Source organism: Sylvia atricapilla, chromosome 3 (assembly GCF_009819655.1).
Source record: "Sylvia atricapilla isolate bSylAtr1 chromosome 3, bSylAtr1.pri, whole genome shotgun sequence".
Taxonomy (NCBI): Eukaryota; Metazoa; Chordata; class Aves; order Passeriformes; family Sylviidae; genus Sylvia; species Sylvia atricapilla.
Genome location: NC_089142.1, coordinates 88,512,022 through 88,537,789, shown reverse-complemented (window position 1 = coordinate 88,537,789; position 25,768 = coordinate 88,512,022). Strand labels below are relative to the sequence as shown.

The following is a 25,768-nucleotide window of genomic DNA, read 5'->3' as shown; positions in this document are numbered from 1 at the left end:
TTTTTTCCAAAAAATTTTATTGGGAGAACTACAAAACATTTACAGTACAAAGTTTACAGTCTCACATAATCTGTAGTGAACTGACTCCCGAAAAATATATTACAACTCAAGTTGACTTATCCTTTAGTTACATTCAAAACATACTTCTGTTAAAGTAGTCCAAAAGAGTACATAGTGCTCAATCTGTACCTATGTACAAACAAAACTAAGCTACTGCTCATTCATCCACCGTCCAGGAAACTTTTGGAAAACTCCCAACTTTCTACATTAGGAAAAAAAAATAATTACAGGTTTTGGAATTCAATAAACAAGATATGTTCCTGTATTATAGAAAGTTTCAGATCCAAAGATGGCCTCTGTTCTTACAAAATAGAGTGGCGAAATTTTGCTGTACTTAAAACCCATCCCTACATTCAAATTATCTCAAGCTTTAGGAAAAATACTTATTTGGTTGAGAGATATTTAAGGCAAGCATGGACCCTCAAGAAGGCACTGTGAGACATAATACTGGGACCCCCAATTATTGCTACATACTTTGAGACTATATCACAGTGTGATTCGTGGAGTTAGGCAACAAAAACACTTTTTGGTTATTTTTAACAAGTCTGAATTAGATTTGCCACTTTGAAGTCTGATTGCTAAGTGAGTCTTTTTTTTTTTTTCTCTCCTTTTTCAACTCGGACGGGCTACAACCATTTACATTCTAAAAAAAAAAAACCCATAGAAATTCCGCAAACTACCTCCACAGCATCGAGACCGATTTCTATAAAGAAACCATGCAATCTTTCAGATTTACGTAAACAAAGAAAGAAATTAATGAAATAAATATTACATACCATCTCTTAAATTAAGAATTTTACTCATTTACAATAAAATAACCAAGTGAAGTTACAAAAAGGCATATATTACTGTGAAAAGAACACACTCCACATTTTGCCGATTAATAATGAAAATCATAATTTAAACATAATAAAAGAATATATATCTATTGCTTTTCATCATACCCGATAAATACAGTATGAACAAATTACCAATGTATACTTTTCACAAGATAATAAATAAGTTAAATAGTTTCATATTGAGTTGTGTGCAGTGACTCATTCATGCAATCAACTCAAACAGCTAAAAAAAAAATTTAAAAAAAAATCAGCAGTTATTCTCCAACAATTACAAACTAACCTCAGTTGAGTGCTTCCAAATAAAGCAACAACAAAAAATTGTTCTAAGCCAAACATCCACTAAGTGGTGGCAATGGAACCAATATTAAACTTTGGAATGAAGGTTTTAGCATTTGTTATAATAATAATATATAGATATATATAAAAAAGAAGGTTGTTATCAAGGCATATTCTTGGCAGGATGTTGGATTTTTCTTTTTTTCTTTTTTCCTAAAAAAAAAAAGCTTATAGGTTTAGTATGTTCTGTGTTTTTATTTGAACTGGATTGAAAGACAAACTAGTTTGTAACTTTTTTTCTGTGTGTCTGCAGGATTGGAGGAGCTGGGCTGGTGAACCGGCGCTCCCCGGATTGTTTGTTGCTTTCTGGTGCTGTCTTTTCTAACGCTGTTTTTTGTTTTTTGTTTTTTTTTTTTAACACAGATGGAATGGCTGCTGCTGGTGCGTATCATAACTTGTCTCCAAAGAGCGACAACAACAACAAAAAAACCCCGAAACAAAAATCCCCTTCTTCCAAGGTCTCTCTATAAAAATAGGTTTGTTCAGTTCGTGTCATTTGCCCTTCTGCAAAATGCTTTTGTTTCTCGTTTTGTTCAGCTCTCGGTGTATAGATAGATAGATATATATATAAAAAAAAAAAAAAAACAAAACCAAAAATAGAGAGGAAGGAGAGGTTTCGCTTTCTTCGCTCGGTAACTTACTTGCAGGGCCGCCGCGGGGCCCCCCGGCCGCCGCCCCGTCCCGCCCTCAGTCGTCGGAGATGGAGAGGCGGCTGAAGATGGGCAGGCGGCGGCCCGAGTCCAGGCTGGGCGACTCGGAGCCGCTGAGGGAGCCGGAGCTGAGGGAGCCGCTCAGGTAACTCTCCCGGTCGGAGAGCGAGTCCGGCGGGCTGGGCGGCGCGTCGAAGACGGGCGACTCGGAGAGGCGGCGGAGGGGCTGGAAGCTGAAGGGCGGCGAGGCGGGGGGCGGCGGGCAGGCCCCGCCGGGCGGCGGCGGCGGCTGCTGCTGGCAGCGGTAATAGGCGGCGGCGGCCGCGGCCGCGGCGGCGGCGGCGGCGAAGTTCTGGGTGTGCAGGGCGAGGGGGGCGATGAGGCTGCCCAGCTCCTGCCCCGAGAAGGCGAACGCGTTGTTGGCGCAGGGCGGCGAGAGCAGCTCCTCGCAGTAGGAGGCGGAGGCGGGCGGCGGCGGCGTGCGCGAACCGCCGGGGCTCTCCAGCAGGGCGGCGTCCAGGCGGCCCCCGGGCGGCGGCGGCGGCGGGGCGGTGCCGTGCGGGTGCGGGGGGTGATGGTGGTGGTGGTGGGCGGAGAAGCCGGAGAAGCTCAGGCTGTGGTGCAGCTTGGGCCGCTCGCCGCCGCCGCCGCGCGGGTGCCCGAAGCCGCCGCCGCCGCCCAGAGGGTGGTCGCGGGGGGCGAAGGCGCGGAGGTCGCCGGTGCTGCCGGCGGGGTGCGGCGCCGCGTGGTGCGGGTGGTGGTGCGGCCCGGCCGCGGCGGCGGGCGGGGGGGCGGCCGTGCCCCCGCCGGGCGCCGGGCGGCGCTCGTCGGCGTTGTGGATGAAGTGGCAGCGCGGGCCGTAGGGGCAGAAGCCGATGGTGTGGAAGGTGCGGCAGAGCTCGGTCTTGTACTTGGGGTGGCGGGTGAGGCTGCGCAGCTCGTGGAAGCCGTGGGCGAACTGGCACTTCTCGCCGTACTTGCAGGCGCCGCTCTCCTCGAAGGGGCGGCACAGCTCCGTCTTGTAGCGCGTGGAGTTGATGGGGGCCCCGCCGCCGCCGCCGGAGCCGCTCCCCTTGCCGGCCGCCTGCTGCTGCTGCTGAAGCTGCTGCATGAGGTGCTGGCTACGCTCGCCGTTCTCGCTGAAGGAGCGGTCCCGGAACTTGTTCTCCTTGTTGAGCAGGGCCGTGGGGCTGCTGCTGCCGCCGCCTCCGCCGGAGCCCGTCTCCTTCAGATTGCCGAACGAGGAGGAGGAGGAGGACGACGAGGAGGAGGAGGATGTGGAAGAAGAGCTGGAGCCGGTAGGGCTGGGGAACTTAGAGCCGCCGGCCAGCGCCGTCAGGTTGCTGGTCGAGTGCCGCCGCAGGAAGCCCGGCGCGAAGCTGGAGCTGGGAGGGGTCACCGGGGTCCCCACGGCTTTCTTGTCCAGCATGCTGCTGAGGTTGGTCAGGGACTTCTCCGTCTGCCGGGGCGGGGAGAGGGGAGGGGGTAGGGGAGACAGCGAGAGAGAGAAAGGGTGTTGCGGGTGACCGCCTGCCCACGGCCACGGCTCCCCACGCAGCACCGCCGCGGGAGTCGAGGTGGGGGTCGCGCCGCCCGACCGCCCCGCGAAGCGGGTCTGCCGGCAGCGCCGGCGGGGCAGGACAGCGCCGGGGAGAAGCCCCCGCGCCAGCTCTGCTGCATCTGCAACTTTTTTTAGAAGTTCCTCCTGGCAGCGCAACACGCGGGCAGGGGCTGCAGGGCGGCCCGGCTCCCCCGCGACTGCAGGACCAGCCCGCCCCGAACGCGGCCGCCGGGAGACCACGGGGCGGCATTCCGGGGCTCCAGCCTTGCGTCAGCCGCTGTCCCCGGCCGGCTGTCACACCGTGACCCGCCCGCAGAGCCCGGGCCTCCCGCCCCGCCGCGCCGCCCCGGAGCGTCGCTCCGCACACGGCGGCAGCGGCGGACCGCGTCCCGCCCGGCTAAACGCGCTCTTCCCTACCTTGCACAAGAAGTCAATGTCGTAGAAGGCAGATAAAAGTGTCGTCGACATTTCTAGATCCTGTAATGGTCGGATATACAGGAAGGACCGAAAGATCCCGCTCTCCTCGGAGGGTTTGGAAAAGCCACGACTAGTTAGGAGAGGGCCGTCTGCTTGAGATCCGAAACGGTCCCGACTCCTTCCCGGCGGGACGGCGGGTGCCGGGCCGAGGCGGCGACGGCGGCTGCACAGCAGCGAGCGAACTGCGGGAACTCGGCGGCTCCCCGCGCCGCTCCCATATAAACGGGCCGCCGACGGCCGCGGGGGCGGTGCCCCGGTCCGCCCCGCCCCGCGCCGCCCGCCGGGCCCGCCCCGCTCGAGCCCGCCAGCCGGGCCGCCCCGAGCCTTCCAGAGGGCGCTGGCAGCGGCGGCGGGGCGGCTTGGTGGCGAGCGTCCGTGCTGCAGCGAGTCCCCGGTCCCGCCGAGGGCGAGACGAAGTGGGGGGAGCGGGGAGCCAGCCCGGGCAGCGCTCACGGCCCCTTCGAAGCGCCCCTTTGGCACCCGAAGCCCCCGCGTTTCCGCTGCCCGCGCACGGCGGCCGTGTCCCCGGCCGGGTGGCGGCTGCCGGCCGAGCGGAAGATGCGCGGGGGCCACGGCAGCGCCGGGGACACTTCTACTCTCCGCCCCGCCGAAAATAAACTTTTGCCACGTAATTACTTGAAACAAAGGTCGGGACCGCGCTGCCCCGCTGCGGCTGGCGGGACGGGGCCGAGCACGGGTTGCGCGCCCCGCCGCTTATTCCCTCTTTTCTGGGACCTCGGGTTTGGCGCTTGTTTTCTAAAGTTTGGGAGAGATTGCGGCTAGGCGCACAGGTGAGATGGCATTATTCTCGCAGTGGCCTGGCTAGTAAACGACCCCCACCTAACCCTGTTCTGCGCCTCCCTCCCGCGCCCCGCACCCCCTCCCACGTTTCTCTTCCACGCTCGGCCCCTTTCCTCTTTATCCCCGCCAAGGTCCTGTGACCCATGGAGTCCCCCCGCCCCGGGTGCCCCCCACCGCCGGACGGCGGGCGAAGGCAGGGGCCGGTCCGTGCGGCGGGGCTCCCTCCCGGGACGGAGCCGGCCGCCGGCCAAGGCGGGCCGGGAGCCGCCGTGCAAAACACCCCCGCCCCCCGCGCCGATAAGGCCGCGCAAACACGACGTGAGAACGGCGGCGGTGGCTCCTCTGCACCCCCTCCCGCGTTTGCTCGGCCCCGGGACAAATGGGAAGGAGAACAGAGACGTGTAAAGTTTTATGGCCGCTAAAGCCAGCAGAGGCGTTTGATCCTCTTTAGCTTCCGAGCCGGGATGGCAGTCCCGCGCACTCCAAGGGAGCAAACCCGACCACGTCAGCAGGAGCGCGGCGCTGTGCAAACACATTTGCGAAGGGAATAGACCTCGGGCTGGGGGCGGGGGTGTCACCACAGCCCCTCACGCCGGGGTTCGCACTCGTCCCGCGCTGCCCAGCGGCTCACGGGCCCCTCTGCTGCCTGTCCCCTGGCCCTGCACACCTCCCACGCCGCTGCGGCACGGAGGCTGCAGGCGGGACCCAGCCCGGACCGCCGCCGCCCGTGAGCCGTCACCCGCGGCCGGACGAGCCCGGAAACAGGGATCGAAATCTCCGGGGACAGACGAGGAGCTGGGCGGCGGAAAGCCCGAACCTCGCTCCCTGCCGCGTCCCGGCAGTCCCCTGGGGCCCGTCCCCCGCTCGGCGAGAGCTACTGGCCTCGGCCGGGCAGGCTCCTGGCCCCGTTCCCGGCCCCGTTCCCGGCCCCTCCCCGAGGCCCGGGCGGCTGGCGGGGACGTGCCGCCCCCCAGCGGCCGCCGGCTCCTCCGCCGTGCCGGGACACGTCCCACGTTCCTGCTCCTTCCCCTCCTCCCAGCTCCCGTCCCGGCGACAGGCGCTGCCCCGCACACGGGGAGCCGCCGGAGCGCGGGGCTGCAGCCGCAGCGCGCATCGCTTCCCATAACCTTCTCCGGGGCCGGTCGGAGTAGCCTCCGCACTGACCCGAGTTCAAACTTTTTCTCCTCCCACACAACTCTGCGATGGAGACATCACCTCGGAGCTGATCCTGCCCGCCAGCCAACCGAGGGAACAGTTTACTGTGACAATCACGCACGGATCAATGTGTCAACGCCATTGGGAGGAATACTTTGATAAAGTGACTTTGATCAAACACACGGCCGATAAGTGCCCTGGCATCAGGTTTTGCTCTCTCCTGCAATCGCTGCTCCGGGTCTAAAGGTTCTTCATTGAGTAGTTACACAGTAACCCGTCATCAGCACCGTGTGGTGAAATGTATGTGCACTGATATAATTCTTATTTGCTCTCTTATAAACTCAAGCGGAATGACAGAGGTTCCAGTTGCATCTTAAAACCACAATAAGGAAGACCGAGTTTTCGAGCTGTTTGGTAACTGATTAACCGAGTTTTCAAGGCTTCACCAAGTTTTACCGTCACCGTGGGTCTATTTCTGTGCTGTCAGCCGTCTGCATTTATCGATTTGCCAGTATCAAATACATATGCATACGCGTTTTAAATTCTACCCAATTAAAAAGAAGCCACTGTTACTAGATAGCCTTACGCTACCCACTGACATAACCAAGGTCTCAGAACTTTAGTGATTTTGATACGTACAAAGTGGTGGGGTTTTTTTTTTTCGCCTTCTACTACAGAAGCTGTTGCCGGTACTAGCTCAGAAATGATAGAAAGATGTGGCAAAACCAGCAGCTGTTAATTAATTGTACAGGTTTTGACTACTTTCTTAAGAGTGGCTTCCAGACACAATCTGGGCTATTTTTTCCCCAGGAGCTCAAACCAAAAGCATACAAATTAATTTTTATCCTAACTCATAGCATGGCTCGTTAAGTTGGATAGCGGGCATTCTGTGAAACATCATTTCAGATTCCAACACTTCTCTTTTGCCTATTGAAGCCTCAAGTTTCACCATAAATTACTTCTTATATAAATAACCCTGGAAACTTAGAGCAAATACTCAACTTTTATTCCTAAGTTCTCTTTGTTGGGGTTTTTTTTAAGTCGGGACTTTGTGCAGCGCTCAGATGTCCACTGGATCCAACTCGGCAGCTTAGCTCTATTTACTGCACTCTACTTAACGAGAGAGCCGCGATCGGCTATGGGGCACCCAGCAGCGCGAGCAGCGCCGGCCTCAGCCTTACCCTGCCCCTGCTGAGCCCGATCCCGGCCCTCCGGGAGCCCGGTCCCGGCCCTCCGGGAGCCCGGTCCTGTCCCGGCCGATGCCGGTCCCGGCCCTCCGGGAGCCCGATCCCGGCCCTCCGGGAGCCCGATCCCAGCCCTTCGGGAGCGGCGGTGCTGTTGCGCCACCTGGCGGCCGCGCGGCGCACGGGCCTGGCCGCTTGTGGCGGGCCCAGCGCTCTCGGCCATTACCGGGGCCTCACCGAGATTTAGGGCTAAACTGCGCTCAGACACCGCCAGGTGAAGAGGCTGAAAACAACCTGGCGTTCATCGGACGTGTTCTTCTTCCAAGAACACCGAAATCACGGCGTACAGGGCCGCACATCCGTCTTGTGGCGGGCACAGCCACAAGTCCAGTCGCAGCCCTTGGCTAGGGGAAGGTAACACAACCTTTCGGCATCAGTATTTATTTTTGATGTCTCATTTTCATATTCCAGTTCACAGGAAAAAAAACATTCAATGCACAACAAGCTTTTTTGTGTTTTAGACACAGCAAGACCCTGGAGCACCCAGCATAGTCGCTACAGGTGTCCTGGCTGGTGAGAGCATCTCCCAAAAGCGAGGGCTGCAGCCCAGAAACACCCCTGGTACCCTTCCTGGCCTCACACTCCCCAGCAGGAGCTCACCTTCCAGGCCTGCTTTCAGAGCAAGGTGCTTAAAGAAAAGATGAAACTGTTTCATTTGCAATGAACAGCTGCTTCGTTTTGAACACAGCAAGTCTTTCTTTTAAAGCCATGTTATGAAAGTAGGTATTTGATTTAAAGGAGAAAAGAGGCATGCAGAAATCTAACTGATGCTGTTTCCATGTGCAAAACAAGGTTACTACCAAAGTGAAAATCCTTGTCTTCCTCCAGAAGAAAATGCAGTAAAATTTAAAATGTACTCTAAAAACTGCCATAAACAAAGAAGTCACAGGAGGGGTTTCTATTACATTTAAATATTATTTTAAAAGAGCATATTAATTTAATAATTAACATGCACATCTTGAAAGGGGAGAAAAAATCCACAACTTTTTCTTGGTATTAATATACCGGAGGTAAAAATGTGGGACAAAACAACAGAACTACAGGTGGCCTGCACCTGGATGAATGGAAAATATTAGGTCTAGCTGCTTTATTTCCTACAGTAGCTGTAATAAACAATGCTCACCTGAATGAAATTAACAAATGCACTTAAAAGGAAAAGTCTCCCACTGCACGTCCCATAAAAAAATCAATGGACAATTAATCAATAAAAAAAAATAGTTCTAGCTTGAATACTGAAGGTACTGCAGGTTTCCTGAAGTCATCACAGCAATCCCTGATTCCTTGAACATTGCTAGAATTCAGTCTCCCTGCCCATCCAGTAATGCGTGCAGATCCCTGAGGATGAAGTTTTGGTAATTTACTTCTCCAGATTTTCATTTTTGCAAGTGTCATCAGGCTTCAGCAGATTTAATATTTTAAGACAGACTGATATTCTCTCCTTCTGAATAACCAATCTTGTGAATTCTGGAGTTCTAGAAAACTCTGGAACCGGAGGTAGAGCTCCAAGAAGGTGTTCAATATGCTGGGCTTGGTCCAGTGCTGTTCTTGATAGATGATTAAGTTCCTCATGATCTGGTAAGGTGAGATGAGTCACTGATATAAAATGTAAAAGGTGCTTACTAAGTTGTCTCACATGAGTCAGCTTCTCTGCCCAAAAATTCACTTCCCCTTTATCAAAGAGGGAATCATCTTCTTCCTTAACAAAAAGAAAACCAACAGTGATTAGAAAATGACTTGTGGTTTGATAACAATAAGGAAATCAAAAAAGATATGAAAAAGGATATATATAGAAATGATGACAACAGAGGCTGTCATACAACAGTTTTTTATATTCAAAAACCAAGGTAAACATTCATATGCCTTTTTTTAAAGGTTTGGGAAAACACAGTAAAGAGGTTCCTACTTCACCAAAGAAATTTTACTTTCAAAGATCAGGCAGTTATGGCACAAGTCTTGGGAAATTGTGGAAGTAAATAGTAGCCCTAATCCTTAACATGTGCTTGCCTTCCCCTGTGAAACAGTATTATATTTCACAAAGACCTCTGAAGCAGTATGGTGATTTGCTATACTTTTGACTGGATTAAATGAAAATTGTGTCAGTCAGTGAAACATCAGAAATGCACACCTTAACTACAGGCTTAAGAAAAGATTCATGAAGTATTTCATAGGTCATATTAATTGCCAACAAACTTCTCAAAGATGTAGCTGCTCCTGCTCCTTCCAGTTTACCTTCCAGCATTATTTTGACCTTTACATTCTTTTCAAGACAAAAAGCACACAGTGTATTATATAGAACATAGTATATTATACAGAACACAGTATTGTACAGTAATAGCTTTTACAGAACTAGTGTGGCAAAGTTCATCTTTACAGGAACAATCCTGAACTCACTGACTGATGTAAGCAAGGCTGTTTCGTGTATTGTGCAAACCCAGTCACATGGATGATGGCATAAAGTCACCAAATATTTAAATGCCATCTCTGGGAAAGCCAGCACTGGTAGAACACTGGCCTTGAATGTCCAGATGTGCCTGGCACCCCCAACAGCAGTTTAAATTCAAGAGAAGCCATCATCTTCAATAATACTGAATGGAATTACATTACAGCCTCAAAATGTTTCAGTCAACAATGCCTTGTGAAATACGTCTTGAATTATTTCAATGTTTGCTTGTTGATCTCTTTAATTTTATGCTGGTATTACCAGGAAACAGACATAAAACTCTCTTCATTCTAAATAATATCCATGTGAATTTTTTAAAAGACTGTAAATCAGTTACCAATTATCAGGTTTCATCAGATGAGACATCTGTTCTATTCGTACCACAAGACCACAGAACTATAGTGCTTTTAACGTGCTATAGCAATTGCTTGTTAAAATTACCAGGGCAGAAGTCTCCCCATCTCTTTGCAGGTCACTGTCTCCCAGAAGCCATTCCAGCAGGACTGGGACACCAGCATGGATCTCCCCCCACTGCTGGAGCAGCTCACACACTATGCCAAAGGCTAAATCCAGGGCCATTGGAGCATTCACTATCCTAAATGCAAACTCTGTTGAGAGAAAATACGTGTAAGAATATAAAGCAAGACCACAAACATTTTCAAATAAAATCAGCACAAAAATGATTTCTTGAAAACAGATGCCGAACTTGCACAAACATGTGCAGAAGGATAAATTATACTGCTAATAAATTAGATGGACGTTTACTTCTGTTCCACTTGGGGCCTTCTCTCAATTCCAGAGTAATACATGAAGCAACTGAAAATGCTGATGCTTAATTTTTTTTTCTCCTGCCCATGTAGTGACATTTATTAATCTGGGTTTAAATATACAGATATGTCTGTTAGAAACATCTCCAGACAGTCCTGTCACTATTACATGGTGACTATTTTTGCCAAACAGCTATGCCTTAGATCTCATGTAACGTTATCACTGGAACTCAAAACCTACAACACATGATACGTTTTTAAAGGGCTGGGATATAAAATGAGTAATTATTTGGTGTATAATCTCTTTATATATAATCAGATATACATACACACACACACACACACACATGTAAGAGAGATCAGGCACGAAGACAGGCTTAGAAAAGATGTTTGAGAGGGAAAGGCAGACACTGTTTATGACCCCATCACAGAGCTATATTTATACAGGTTTTGGCATTATGCCAGAGCTGTACACAAAACTATCATCCACACCACATTTCTTCCCTGAACTTCCTCACTGCTGTCATTTGGGGAGATGCTGATTTAACTCTCTGGGTCCCAGAGCTGCCTTTGATAACAGAGTATATAAAAATGCCACAAGTCTTGTGTGTCCACAGGTAGGAGTTTCTTCCCTTGTAACTTTAATGCAGTCTTTTTTTTTTTTTTTTTTTTTTTTTTTTTTTTTTTTTTTTTTTTTAAGGGGTGAGAGGAGAGGACTGGAAGAGGAGAGCTAGTGGACAAGCCTCTTTAAAATCCCTATTATTGTAAAAGGATTTTAGTAAAATTAATCCATGTCCATAGTCACCAGCAAATTGAAAAATGTTCACTGAATGGTCTAAGTAGTGATACCTAAGGACATGCCATTCTTGAAGGCTGTAATTTAGGAGCAGACAACACAGCAGTCAAGAGTTATTTGGTAAAAATCCACACAGATAGGGAAGGCACACCTTACTTTTAGTGTGTGACTGTATTTTAGCATTTCTCCTGAAAGAAAACAACCATCTACATGGAAGAGGCACAGCAGTGCAGCCGAGATTTCTCCCTCACAACCCACATTCAGAGCTGGTGCAGGGACCCCTGTGCTGTAACCCCTCCCAAGGCCTCAGGCCAGCTGCAGGTTTTCTGGGGTATGTTGGCACAGCAGAGAAATTCATACTAGAACACCAGTATTAGGCAAATACACATGCCAAGGAGTAAGGAAACATCTAAGGGCATAACACACCAATGGAAAAATGAGTACATGCATTTTACAGACCAGGCAATGTACCGAGGACAATGGGGAGAACAAATTAGTATTTGAGATGATGAGGACAAAGGACCATAATAAGGAAGGGAGTGAAGGAGAAAGAACAGATGGTCCCTTCTTTATCTTGGAGTTAGATGAGGGTAAATGGAAATCTCCTTGAACAAGTAACAGGAAGGCAGGCAGTCAATCTCTTCATGACACTAATAATGTTACATATGCAGTTTGTCTCTGCTAGACACTAAAATCAAATGTTCAGATCTATTTTCTTCAGGTCAGGAATTATCACATTATCAGGACACCCCTGAGCTTTTTCCATGAAGGAGCGTTTGAGAAGTGGTCTAGTGCAACATTTCCATCCCTTCCCTTTTTTTTTAGGTATTGGGGTTTTAAGGTATTGTTTTTGTTGACATTCATTTCCAGGAATTTGTTGGTGTTTTTCATTTGGTTTCTTTCTGGTGTAGGGTGCATGTTTGTTTGCTTTTGTTTGTTTTGTTTAAAACAAAAACCCTTGCTTTCCCTGTTGCTGTGCCCCACTTGGTATCAGTCTGATACTCTTAACTAATGGACACAATGGTTGTCTTCTTTGTTTTGGTTTGCTTAGGCTCAGGTAGCCAACTGTTTCATTCAAGTGCCATAGGGACCTCAGAAATACTGGCAACCTCCAGAGAATGAAGTACAGAGATTAAAATGGAGTGTGGTGTTCTCAGCCTGAAACTAACACCCTGGTTATGAATGCTTATAAAATTAATTATTTTAAACTCAGCTCTTTTGAATTCTGATGATATTTTTGAGTTTTATAACGATTCCTGAATGCCTACAGTTGTAAGTAGTTATATAAGGCCTCTTCCTTATTTCACTTCATTTGTAGCTGAATATTTAGCAAATTAGGTGATGCTGGGAGCTAAAAACCAAACATGTGACTTCCCACTGCTGAATCAGCTGTTGCTTTAGAGGGCCAACTGTAGATAGCACTGCCAGTTCTGGGGCCTTTTTAACATTTTGTATCCTCAAGTATAAATACATACGGTAATGCTCTCTTTGTGAATGAGAACACTGAACTGCTGAGAAATGCATCAAGAAATACACTGTGGTATCATGTGACCATGCTGAAAACTACCAAGAGGTAGCAAAACAAGTAATGCTGAGGTTCTGCTGAGACTGAACTTGCTTGCTAGCAGTTTCCCAACAGAGTGACACAGAAGAAAAGGCAGTTTTGTGGTCACAGAGTACAGCAGCCTTGTAGAGAATCCTACAAGTTGCAACAAAGGAAATAGCAGGTCTTTTTGTGTTTTGTTTTGGTTTTTTTTTTTTTTTTTTTCTTCAAACTAAAAAAGAGAAAAAAATACAGGGAAAATATGCAATGGATGTGTAGCACCCAGAAAAAAACATGATCACACTGACCACCTTTCTGTGAACTGTGGATGTCATTTAACTTATCAACAAAACACGTGTGCCAGTTCTGGTGTTGAGACCAGAGAAAAACAAAGCCACATCACTTTGATAACACTAAAACTTAGTGTTTTAAAGCCTGGGTAAGAGCCTGCCTACCTTGCAAGGGCTTTGTGTTAGAGAAGTTAGCACAGCAGCATCTTGGTGTTCACTTCAAGTGTTCACAGAGACTCAACAGCATACCAAGGTCTGGCAGATGAAGAATTTTCACTTCCATCCCACTACTGCTCATTCCACCCCACTACTGCTGATATCAGGAATGGCTCCATGATTTCTGAAATGCTCCCTCAGCTGCTGTTACTTACAGAACACCTGTTAATAACTGATTTTGATACCAGTATACACAAATTTGATGCTAGAACAGTTCAGAATTAGATTTGTGGACTGTCAATACCACAAGGATAAAGTAGAGATATAGCATATATTCAAAAGAAGTACAATAACCCTCCTAAGCTTGGAGTGCTGAAGTAATGCAAATGAGTAACAGCAAACAAAGTTACATAGGTACCCATGATTTAATAGGTAAAAAACATTTTCACAGGGGGAAAATGTTCTATTGCTTTGATGACTCCCAGCTCTAAAAGTAACCACCAAGGATGCTGTAAGCATGCACAGAATCTTTGGAGATACCCATAAAAGATATGTCTTCTCAAAAGAAATGTACAGTCTTCACTGTTTACAAGAAGTGCTCCTTACATCACCCTCTGCCTGCAAAGGCAGGGCTGATTTTCAAGGAGCCACATGTTACACATGATGCTGTGTTCGTGACTCATGCTATCTGTGACTTCAGAGAGTGCTCTGAGTAAGACACAAATTCACCAGGGGCAAAAAGGGCAGGTGGCTCCCCTTTCACCACAGCTCCCCAGGCCCCCTGGTGCTTACCTGGGAGCCAGCTCACTCTGCTGATCACCTGGTAAATGAAGGCTCAGAAGAGCACAAAAGGCATTTGGCAGGCAGCTCTGGCGTGTGGGCTCTTCTGCTTGGCTGGCAAGCTGAGCTGGTTACCCTGCAGTCAGGATTGGTGTAGCTGGGGGCCGGGGAAGGGAAGATCACAGGACAGCAGGAGAAAGGAAAGAAGCCAAAGGGAGAGCGAGACCTCCCCGTTCAGCAAGCTGTTAGCCCAGGTCATCATCCCAAATGTCCCCATCAGAGCCTTGCAAACAAAATGCTGAGATTATTTAAATGACTGAGTGTTAACAGCCTTTCCTAATGTAACTATTTAAAGTAACTGAATAAAAAAAAAAATTCAAATAGCCAGGGCTCCCAGCTGATTACTGCCAGAGGAACTAAACCTGCAAAAACCAAACCTGAAGATGTAGCTAGTTCTATAAACTGAAAATACAGCAGAGCTCCTTCCACAGCAGTTCTACAGACTATCAAATTTGTGTTAAAAAAAGGATTTTTTTAGATTTTAAAATGTGCATATGTTCCAACATGCAAAAACATCACAAGCAAGATAAGCATCTTACTAAATAAGCCACTACAGGGATTGAAATACCGAAAAAAATCTCTATGACTTAAAACAAGTAGTTACAAGCAGAATAGTTAATACTACTCATCAAAATGAAAAATAAAGATAAGAATCAGGTACTACATACTTTTTTCATTTTGAGGAATTGAGTTTTCATAAAGGGAAAGGGGTTAAGTACTCCAGTGTCTTAGTCTTTGTGAATCCGCCCACATAAAAATTAGACCTCCCACATACACATTCATATAGTCCAAAAGCTTTGATCATGCCAGATGTAAATATTTCTTCTAGTAGCCTATTACGTGTCCTCCAACTATACAATTGTTCTCTGTTAAAGCCGTGGTGATATTATGGGGAACTGAAAGGATGCATTAAGAGCATATACAAGGATTTTAAGGACAACCATGTTAAAATATAGGCAAAGGAGAAAAGCAGAACATATTCCTCTCCTAACAAAACATTTTGTAATTTTTACACTGCAAATTGTTAACTGTTCATTCTAGATCAAAGAGCAATGCAATTTTTGTAAACATATACTGTGTTCAGAACAAACAGAAAGAGAAGTGAATCTGCAATGAAGCTTCGTGTAATAGCTCTAAGAGAAAATCTCGTGAAGAACAGTGTACCAACAGTAGTGATGTTTTCAAGGAAAACATATAGGGTAAGTTCTCCAGCTGAAACTACAGAAAATATTTTAGGTAGACCATTACCATATGAACTGGTAAAATATTTTTACTTTCATGCACAAAGGGCTGCCCATCAAGTTATAAATATTAATACATCACTATCAGTATGGTACATCATAACACCCTGGTAAAAAGAGGTCATATTCTTTCTTCAGAGGCAAGCATGGACAATAAAAGCAACAAAGATCACTGAATGATTGCTTAGCAAAACTGGAGATTTATCTCATGTTTTCTGAGACATCACTGTAAAAGATGATGAGTATCAAGCAAGATATCAGGTTCTCATCCAAATGATGGCAGATTCAGCATCACAGTCACTAATACCTGTAATATAAGATCTGCGAATGGAAAATTTCACCTAATCACTAATCACTTCTTTGTTGTATATTGTCCTCCTTTTGGTGTTCAGCAATAATCAAGGTTGTTCTATTCTCAGCATATGAAATATAAGAGAGTGGAGTGAGGCAGTGCTGCAGATAATATTTTTTACTTAAAATGCTATGTTTATGTATGCCTAGACTTCATAAAATTTAAAAAAGCCTTCAAATTTAAAAAAGAAAAGGTTCCACTGGCCCAACTCAAGAGTTAAAAGAGCTGGTAAATAAAGTGAGGCTAAAAAATGCACTTCCTGTGTTGAAATAGATTCTACTTTAAGGTAGGCAGGAATTGTGCAACTCCACAGCAAGACAATGTAGGGCAGAATAAAAGAAAGTAGAGGGGTGCTCACACCCACCCAGTCTCCACAGTAATGTTAGAATGTTATCACCCTACTGGACACTAGGATTAAAGAAGACAACTAAGAAGCAAAACAAAAGAAAAAAAAATCCAAAAAATAAACCAACCAACCAACCAGGAAAAAAAAAAAAAAAGGAAAGAAATGCAGAAATGGTAACTGTTGCATCTGGATGGTTGGCAGATGGCTCTTGCAATTGGACTGTGTCAATTTAAGTTACAAACATCAAACTTTCCACTTTTTAAAATGACCATTTATGTAAAAATCTAATATATAAGCAGATTCCTTTTCACAGCGTTTCATAAAATCAAAGGCAATTAGATCATTTCTATCCTCTCGAGAAATCCCATTCCCTAGATGACGTACAACTGCTTCATATGTTTTCCATTTCCCTGCCTGAGTCTGGTTTATAGCCGTGCTTTTTCAGGATGGCTTTAAAAAGAGGCCCTTCCTGACATCACGCAACACAATGTCAAAACACAACACCATTACAAAACAAACTAATCAAAACTAATTTCTTAATAGTTGCAGTCTCTGAGTCGAGCAGCGGTGATGCTGCTCTCGGCTTTGACTTTGATTATAAACAGATCTGAGTTAGTAACATGCCTGATTAGCATGGAAACTTACAGGTCAGGACTGGACAGAAAACTAAAGTCTCTTCTTGAGCAAAAGAGCACACACATATTCATCATCTTTTCAAGCCTCTTTCTTGGAATGTGAACCAAACAGTATTTTTCAGCTCAGCAACTATGTTATTTTTCTTTTTTAAATATACATATACATAAAATGTTCCCATGTCAGCCATGCTCCTGTACATGAAGGGTTTTACTACAAAACAACCATAGCTCACAGGTCTGTCAGAGGAAATGAGCATTTGGACTTTACCTCTTACATTACCACTTTTGCAGAGCACCTCGTACCCCACTCCAAGCCATGTTCTATTTTAAACAGCAAAAAAGACAGTATCCTCTGCCTAAACCCACAGAACTCATGCTTTTCCTTTTTATAAGGTAAAAATATTCAGCTAATTTTTAAAACACTGCCAATGAAAACATATGGATTTTTTAACTTAAATTATGTATTGGAAAAAAATGAAGGTAAATACAGTTTCAAAACTAGTACCAATGGCTAGAATTAAATTTATTACTGAAGACTCTTGTTACTGGCATGTACCAAGTATATAGAAGTTTTTGCTTAGCACTGATGAAGGTTACTGAATGTGAATCGGGTGTATGTTACAGCTCTGCTGTAGGAACACAGAAGACACATTTACTTCTGTATCATAGATGGAATTTTAGTGTGACATCTGGGGAATGATGGTAAGAGGGTTATTATTTAAAGGATAAAGGAATAAGGAAAAAATGGGTAATGAGTACAAAAAAAATCTTCTCCCTGCAATACCTGTAAATCCATATAATTTGAAAAAAAAAAAAGAAAAAAAAAAAAGAGAAAAAAACTATTTTAAAAGTAATAGAAAGGCAAACTTTCCTTTTATTGTTATGGAGCCACAGCCATGACCATCACAGCCTGCATGAGGAGCCTATCAAGATCTGTAAGCTGCTGTCCTGTTTACTTACTCACAATTAAAATGCTGATAAGAAAAAACACATTTAATAGATTATTCACATGAACACTCTGTTTAACATTTACCACTTCCAGACTCCAGCACTGAGTGCATAAAGTAATTTTTCATGTATTCTTTCTTAATTTTTCAAGCATGACCTTTACATAACAGTGCCAGTGAGTAATTAATAGAGCTAAATGAAGCACTGTCAGTAAATAATCAGTAGCCAGTCTTTGATGCATGAGCTGATTCTAATTCAGTCCATTCACTTTCAGCTTTAATTAGTGGCATTGTATTCTAGAAAGCAAACAGTTCCTTCATCCATGTGATGATCTAACATTGTATAAGTGGGCTGACAACAACTTGTAAGATGTTGACATAATTTTGGGAATACAAAGTAAAAAAATCACAGCGCTTACACATTTTCTATATAATACAATTCTTCAAAAAGAAGTAATATAAAGTTCCCCCTGCAAAAGCCACTGATTTTAACAGGTTCCAGAGTTCCAGACACACCAGTAAATCTTTCTAAGACAATTTTAAGTCTCAATGCAAAAGTTCTCTCCCCTTCTTCTTTAGTTAGGCCAATTCATGTGAATTATTAAGTATATCTTGGTGAATTTTTTGCAAGACACAAGAACAAGCATAAAAATGCTATTTATTTCAACATAAGTACTGATACAACACTAAACTTTCTTGATGCTATAACCCTCATTCTAGATGCAAGCGTGACCCAGCAGATGACAACTGCTAAGGAAACTGCACTTTTGAATTACTGGAATTTAGAGTAGTCTAAAATGAAAATGAAAAATGTTCTGATTTTCAAGGCCTCTTAGGTTACAGTGTGTTTTCATCTTGTTTTACACTTTCTCCTAAATGTTAGTTTACATTGGTATTTCTCATCCTTCTTCCAGCAGTTCTCTCTAAAGAGTGGAACAAGGCAGAGTTACAGACTCCTGCAAACTGGCTATTGGGCACATCTGGGTAGAGAAGACACTTGCTAACTTACTGCAACACATCTGATTCAAGTGTATGTGTGACTTACTGAAGGAAGGTATTTTTGAGCAGAGTAACAAAAACCCAACTCAGAAACCTCCATAACTCAGTCTTTGCATCACTTCTGATACCTTTTATAAAATGCTATGGAGGGGACACTGTTTTTAGGATGGTTTATATTTAATTTTCATCTTTGTTTCATATCACTTGTTAAAAGAGGGTGACTTTCAAAAAGAAGTGGCCATAAAATTGCTCTTACAGAAAGTGCCATAAATCTTTTGTGTAATAATTTATGTCAAAAATGTTCATAATACATCTAAGCTCCTTTACTGGCCAATTTTCTAAATCCATTTCCTCACCACGTAAGAGAATACACTTGAAGAGTAAAACCCCACAGAAACCATTCGCTGTATGAATCCCTGATGAAAAAAAAAAGCCCAGCTACCCTTACATGAAAAGCTTCCAGTACAGTCCAGATTGCCTATTCTTATTCAGATGTCATCTAAGGGATGAAATGTGTGTAAAGAACAGCTCACATTATTTTTATCTTGTTGCTGACATATGGACACACAGATATACAATGCTAGGAAAATACAGCTAAATTTGCAAACGCTCTGTGAGGTGAGAAGCTCCCAGACCACAAAACATTCACACTGCAAATGCTAAGTACAAATAACCAAGAGAATTTTCTTGCTTTTTTTCTGTCAAAAGATCAAAACGCCTTCCAATGCCTACTTGCAAATTGCTTTCGATGCAGTACAGTGGGATCTGTTGTAAGTTTTCTGACATTCCAACAAAAAAAAATCATTCTATTCAGGACTATTGAGCTGCAGTCGTACAGACAGGCAGGTGCTGTTTATCCTATTCAACAACTCAGTGATTACAGGTCACTAAGGAGCAGTGATCTAAGGAGAACTTAGGGGTAGTTCCCCTGCAGATGTGTGACAGGTAAACAGCCCCAAGTCTCAATCCTGGATAGAAAATATTTATCTCCAAAGATTTTTTCAAGAGCATTTTCACTCCATGAGAGAACCACTGGCTCTTTTCAATGGGAAGATGATGCACCAGTGATTTTACTTGAGAGCAAATTGGTTTTTGCCCTTTCTTTCAGAAATACTCTAAAATGAGATTATACACACATATTCCTCACCCTAGTAAGTTTTGATTGACATGAAAGACCTGCTGATCCTAACCACCCTATTGTGACTGAGGCATTTCTAGAATTGGGACACTCTATTTCTTCCCAACATGATGTTCACATAAAAGAAATCCTAAGGAGTGGTTCATACCCTTTTTCCTTCACACAGTTCTTGCCACCTAGGTGACTCCAGGATTTTGCACCTTCAGTGACCCAGGACATTTCCATTTACACGGGCAGGTCTACGCCTCTCTGGAAGTCACCTGACTTACTTGTATCTCTCTGAGTGAAATACCTCAGGCTCTGGCACTTCCCTACAGCTGTAGTCTAAATGTGTTAACAGCTGGCTCAAGATTTGCTAGGAAACTTCTAGCTGTCATCAGGGCATCCTCTAGCAGGCTCCAAGGGACTTACATAGTGTATCTCCATCCCAGATATCAGTGGGGTGGCTCCCTGCAACTTCATCTGCATCTTCAGCAGACATGGCATTCCAGAGGCCTTGGCATGCTCAGGTGGATCAGTGAATTGTAACATGGTTTGTATGAATTACTTCAAGGCCTTGGTCCAAGTAAATTTATGTAAGGAGCAGGAGCTGCTTAGTTTTGCATAAAGTCTAAATATATACACAAACTCTTTGACTGATAAATAGTATTCAATCAGTAACCAGAGTTCTTCAATAGAAAATCCAACATAGATACCAATATATTTGTCCAATACAGATTTTGCATTTGTCTTTTCTATTTCATTCTAAGTTCTTTGAGGAATTGGTTTGTGCCTCTTCAACTGAGAAGGAACTAAGTGCTGAGTGCTCTCCTAGTGTGCTGAATGGAAGTGCTCCCTGCACAAGACAAAAATTAAATACATTTGTGTCTCACCTAGTAATGCAGGCATGAACTGTGCAACAGCAGGGACTTCCCCATCACAGGGAAGAAATCTCTCTTTCTGTTTTGTACACATTTAATACATGGCTTTGAACCTTTCTTATTCAAAATATTCCAAAATATTCTAAATAGGCATGGAAGACAGAATGGCTAAGTAACCTGGGGCTCTCAGTCATTCATCGTGATATGGAGTGCTTCATAGATCATTTATAACGATGTGCACGGAAATAAGGAATGGCACTATCTATTCTGCAGGAAGAGCAGACAGTCATGAAGATTAAAAAAATCTTGACTGGTTTTAGATGTCTGATCTAAGACATTATGACTTGTTTCACTGACAAGTCAGCACCCCATAATGCTTTAATATTCAAAATGCACTTCCCTCTGGCTTCAGTTGTGTGTGCTCTGAACTCCTGCAAATCACTGCCTGCAAGGTATCCAGCTAAGCATCCAGCGTGGTGACCTCCTTTCCAAACTCTGCTTGGAATGACTTGCTTACCTGCACAAAAGAGCTCTCTGGGAGAGGCAGGGAGAGAATGCAAAATCACAAGGGCAAAACTAAATAGCTTTGGCATGTCCCTTCTTGTGATCCTGGTCTTACTCTCCTTATCACATTCAACTTGCAGCTGAGGTAGTAGTGCTGTTCGAGATGACAGTTTCCTACACTGTGTATTCCTGATTCACCACCAGAGCAAATTGCACTGTCAACTGAATTGTAAAAGAACTTATATTAAAAAACCCAGGCAGTGAAGTGATAGTGCAACTTTATCCTTGCTTCTTCATACATGCAGCATTACAAGATTGAACTGAAGTGGAATTTCCTGACATTTGGATACCTAACCTTGCAATCTTCTGAATATTCTTGATTCTACACACCAGCCTAGAAAATAATTTAGTTTGTGTATATGTATAAGTAGTAAGAACTACTTCACCCTGAAATCATTTTATCCCTAGGCTCTTCCTACACCCACTGTATTTGAACTCCACGGTCTGTGCTGACCTTGCTTTAGGGAAGCATGAGGTCACTGACTCCAAACTATCAAATAATCTGTATCTTGGTATATAACCTTAAAGACTATTGCCCACCTCAGTATGATCTTGCCTCATTAAACTGATCTACCCAACACAAGCTGCCTTCACAAAATGCTCACGGCTGCAAGGGACCTCTGGAGATCATCTAGTCCAACCCCCAAGGAGTTTGGTTTAGGGGTTAGAAATCAGTATTGTGAACATCTTTTCTAGAAAGCCCTTCATTAACAGTTTATGTAATCCTATTGCTATTAAGCTTCAGAGAACATGGCAAATGCCTGTTTTCCTGATGTTTCTCAGAGGCGGTGGTGACGGAATATGGTATGTTAGCATGCTCTTGCAAAATGGCAATTGACTGGAATATTTACGTTTGGAGAATTTGAGTTAAAAAAGAAAAATATTCTTTTCAGTTTTTGGTTGTGCTTCTTAATGCACGTTAAGAAGACAGCGAGCTTTCAGTAAGCATGAGAAAATGCAAAAAATGTAAAAAATCTTTCTTTAGCTGTTTATAGTAAAAGTAGGTTAAATACAGCCCCTAAGTGTAACAATCTATAGTGTTGAAGGTCTACTATTACAATATATGGATTCTGGAATTAAGGAAGGTTAGTTTTATTTGAGTAGGAACTTCTAAGTACAGCAAGGAGCAGTCTAAAAGTGTAACTGCGGTCTTCAACACAAACATGAAATCAGCCTCTGTGTGTCTGCCCATGAGGGAAAGTAAAAGGGTAATTAACACAGTACATGAAAAAATGAATGGGTTTTATTAGTTCTGGTAACAAGATATTGTAAGTCTAAGCTTCACTGTGATCAAGCCAAGTGTATAAGTTAATCAAGACCTTCACTGAAGTATTTCTGTTAACACTTTCATCTTACCAGTGGGAATTATTTATAAAACTGTTTTCCACTGGCAGCATGACAAGGTGATCATTAACACAGCACAGACCATGTGAAGGAACAAAATTAAAAACATGCAAAAGTGGCATTACACTGGTACTGTAAGCAGCTGCCATAAATAATTCTGCTCCTCAAGGTGATTTCAATGGTCTTGCTCTAAATCTCATAAATCAAAAGCCCTTTATAAAATGTCTAGTTCTCAAAATTTCTAGGTTTCCCAAGGATGTTTAACTTTGCTTTCTCAAGCATGAGAAATCAATTTGTTCAACCAAGCCAGTTCCGAGTTCTCCTTGTAAGTGCTCATTTGGAACTGATTATAGGGGAAAAAAAGAGACATAGAGTTTTACACATCTCAGGTTTTGAAGTAAGAACCCATTGTGTCCCACAACTGCTTCCCCTCCACCTGCCCTCCACCAACACACCAGGAATTAAAGTAACCAAATCAGTGGGAAGGCTGTGGCAGAGGAAATCAGTAATATAATAAAACCTACTTTCATTCTAAGGTGCTGCTTTGACTCTGCCACAGGTAGGAATTATCTTGGTCATTACAAAATTTGAGTGCTGACTTATGTGGAAACAAGGTGGTGATTTAGGTTAGTTTGCAAAGGTATTTATATCCTCTACCTCACTCCCACCCACAAACAGACAAATCAAATTCTGTGTGCAAAAATCTGTTTGCAGGAATTGATCATCTCATTCTTGGTGAAATACCTCTTGGATCTGACAGGCATTCCAGCTCAGCCTTTACAAAGAACTCCATGTGTGTATGGATGCACCTGCCCAGAGGTCTCCCAAGTCCTTCCCTTCAGAACTTCTAGCATGCAGTACTCAACTGCACTGTGTGCAAAGTTAATGTGCAGGATACCAAAAATATCAGAGATGCTGGTCCATATCCATTTAGACTCCTGCAACTTAAGCAATCTGAGGAGGACTGGGGTGGTCGCAGGCTGTGGATAACCAAAGCCTTTTTGTGCACAGTCCCAGTTAGAACAGCACCCAATTTGTTCCAGCCTTCACCTCTGCCAGGTAACAAAGGATCAAGAAGTTACCACCAACTTCCATATCCCAGTTTCTAATTATGTCTAGCCCCTAGCTGGATGCTCTGAGAAAGTGAGTTCCATTTAAAATGAAAGTATTTTCTTTTAATTTGTACTCAACTCCCCTGAATTCCTCCAGTAGTCTTCTTTCCTTTATTTCCTTTTCTCAATTCCTAACGAATGAACAATTCGTCTTGAAATTACTAGTTCTATTCTGTTCTATTGTTGCTTGGCTACTTTTCAATATAATCTAGCTTTAAAAATTACTTTTTAGTAGTACCTGTCCCCTAGATCAAATTACTCAGGTAGCCATTGCTTTTTCAAAAATAAACTGCTTGGGACATCTTTATCCTTTCAGAGTAACAGTGAAACAGAAGCAACTGTATTAATAACTGCAGCAACTGGTCAGCAAAATAACACAATTTGTGTCCAGATTTCATTTTTAAATAAATGACAGGCTACAGCCTTGTCAGTGCAAGTTTCATTTCAGTACTTTTAACAAATAAAATTGGAGTCAATTTATTCAAATATAACATTTGAACCTTGGTGTAACAAGAGCTGAATACAGTAGCAAAATGCCATAGAGACTACAGGGCAGCTGTTGCACACTTCATGTATCACAGAACTTTAATTACTTCTCTAAATAAATCTGTTAAAATGATATTTCACAAGTCTAGATATTATTTAAGAGCTTAACATTTTTCTTGCTTATTAGCATGCCTACAATTAGCAATGTAGAATGCCTGCTACAAAAAGCAAACAAGAAACCAAACCAGGAAACCCCCACATCTCTTCCTGACCTAGCTGTAAAAACTAGCCAGTGTAGGGTGAACAGTAAAATTTCTTTTCCCCTGGAATTCCCTGACAATCTGTCACACTCATGTGGAGCAGAATACACTTGCTCCAAAGCACTGAGTCTTCTGCATTTCCAGCTTGTTTAAAAAAAGCACAAAATAGCTCTATTCAGAAGAATATGATGAGTCCTTCAGTTTTTGCTTACTTCTGCAAAGGCTGATTGCACACAGTTTACTGGCCTCATTTGCAAAATTACTTTTTCAATGAAGATAACTAAGACTGATGGTTACTTCAGGAGTAAAAATCAAAGCAACGTTTTAAAAACTAAAATACCACAGATCTCTCTCAGAAATAAAGTGAAATGCTTTCAAAGCAGAAGATGATCATCGATGGTGCTATTTTGCTTATTTCAAAAGGGCACACATTTGTTAAGCTAACAGGAACAACACTTTTTCCCTTGAATCAGAAAACCTGGCTTCATAAGCTTAGGAAGAAAAAACTGCAAGAGTGCATGTATTCACTTTGGCTTCAAGTCAACGCTTCTTCATTAATATTTTACTCACACACAGACTCACAAGTTTAGGAGGTAAAGCTGTGGATAACAAACAGCCTTACTCTACACTGCCATCAGAAATGAAAAAAAAGGCAGTCAGCAAATTCATTGATGGGTCCCTGAGCCCAAAAGTAATCACCCAAAAGTTTTCTGAACAAAAATATTTAAGCCATATTTTCAGCCAACTCTTCCTCTGTATCTAAAGAAAATACTTAAACATTCCTCAAGAGTCGCCAGTAAACCAGGAAACAATCTTACTACAAATGCAATTTTAAGACCTAATTACTTTCTAATCAGATCTTTCAAAAGCTTTCATAACAATAGCAGATATTTTAAGGATGCAAAAAGTAGAATGTCACACATAACAGAAATACTATTACAAATACACAAAATAAATCTATTAGCATAAAAAATATGATGCAACCAGGCTACAGGGCAAATCTGCTCCTGAAACAATCCTGAATTTTTTTTAGCAGAAAGACCAGATGAATTCATTTACACTCCTAGACCTCAATTCTTTCATCCTTGCAACTGACCTGTAATTGTTACCTTCTTAGAATTACTACAGAAGATGTAAAAAAGCCCCAAATTACAGCTTCTAGCCACAGTAAGTGTTTCATAATCTCTACCATGTGTCATTTTGCTCTCTGGAAGAAACTTCTTAAATATGAGGTCATCATAGTCATCAAGCAGTCACCAAACAGCACAGGTATTTGCCACTTATTTAGTTTGCCAAGACTTAAATGGTCATTGTTACACAGCTGTCTCTCCACATAAATCCTTCTCCACATAGGTTCATGGGAAGTATTTACCATTAAATAGGAAAGGATAAACGATGCATCCAGAGCCAGGGTCCCTTAAGCAGACTGTTCAACACTGAACATTATAAGGACAATGTTGTCTTTTTTTCTGTTTGAACCCTACTACTTATGATCCTACAATTAGAGACAGCTTAAGGGTGTCTACTAT

General features: G+C 43.8%; 2 protein-coding genes and 1 long non-coding RNA gene across 4 annotated transcripts in view; 1 reads left to right on the top strand and 2 right to left on the bottom strand.

Moving 5' to 3' along the window:
* Positions 1-842: 842 nt before the first annotated feature.
* On the bottom strand, positions 843-4,171 carry ZFP36L2 (ZFP36 ring finger protein like 2). Its single transcript, XM_066316100.1, has 2 exons — positions 3,864-4,171; positions 843-3,344 (listed from the first exon to the last, which is right to left on the bottom strand). The coding sequence occupies exons 1-2, from the start codon at positions 3,912-3,914 to the stop codon at positions 1,923-1,925; spliced, it is 1,473 nt and encodes a 490-aa protein (XP_066172197.1). The 5' UTR covers positions 3,915-4,171; the 3' UTR covers positions 843-1,922.
* A 3,060-nt stretch (positions 4,172-7,231) lies between these two features.
* Positions 7,232-10,327, top strand: LOC136359458 (uncharacterized). Of its 2 annotated transcripts, XR_010743277.1 has the most exons (3): positions 7,232-7,477; positions 7,585-7,748; positions 10,035-10,327. It is a non-coding gene; the product is annotated as an uncharacterized lncRNA (long non-coding RNA). The 2 variants fall into 2 exon arrangements; XR_010743276.1 differs by having other exon boundaries at positions 7,232-7,748.
* Positions 7,759-25,768, bottom strand: part of THADA (THADA armadillo repeat containing) — a 148,837-nt gene continuing 130,827 nt past the window's right edge. Inside the window, exons 36-37 of the mRNA XM_066316099.1 lie at positions 10,005-10,171; positions 7,759-8,819 (exon numbers count right to left, since the gene is read on the bottom strand). Coding sequence (XP_066172196.1) covers positions 8,481-8,819; positions 10,005-10,171 — 506 coding nt within the window. The 3' untranslated portion in view covers positions 7,759-8,480. The remainder of the gene's footprint in view (positions 8,820-10,004; positions 10,172-25,768) is intronic.

What these genes read in the sequence shown, in the direction of transcription:
- ZFP36L2 (XM_066316100.1), bottom strand. Translation starts at nt 3,914, where the DNA reads ATGTCGACGACACTTTTATCTGCCTTCTACGACATTGACTTCTTGTGC. An exon ending in ACATTGACTTCTTGTGCAAG is followed by an intron (nt 3,345 to 3,863) that starts GTAGGGAAGAGC and finishes CCGCCCCGGCAG; the next exon opens with ACGGAGAAGTCCCTGACCAA.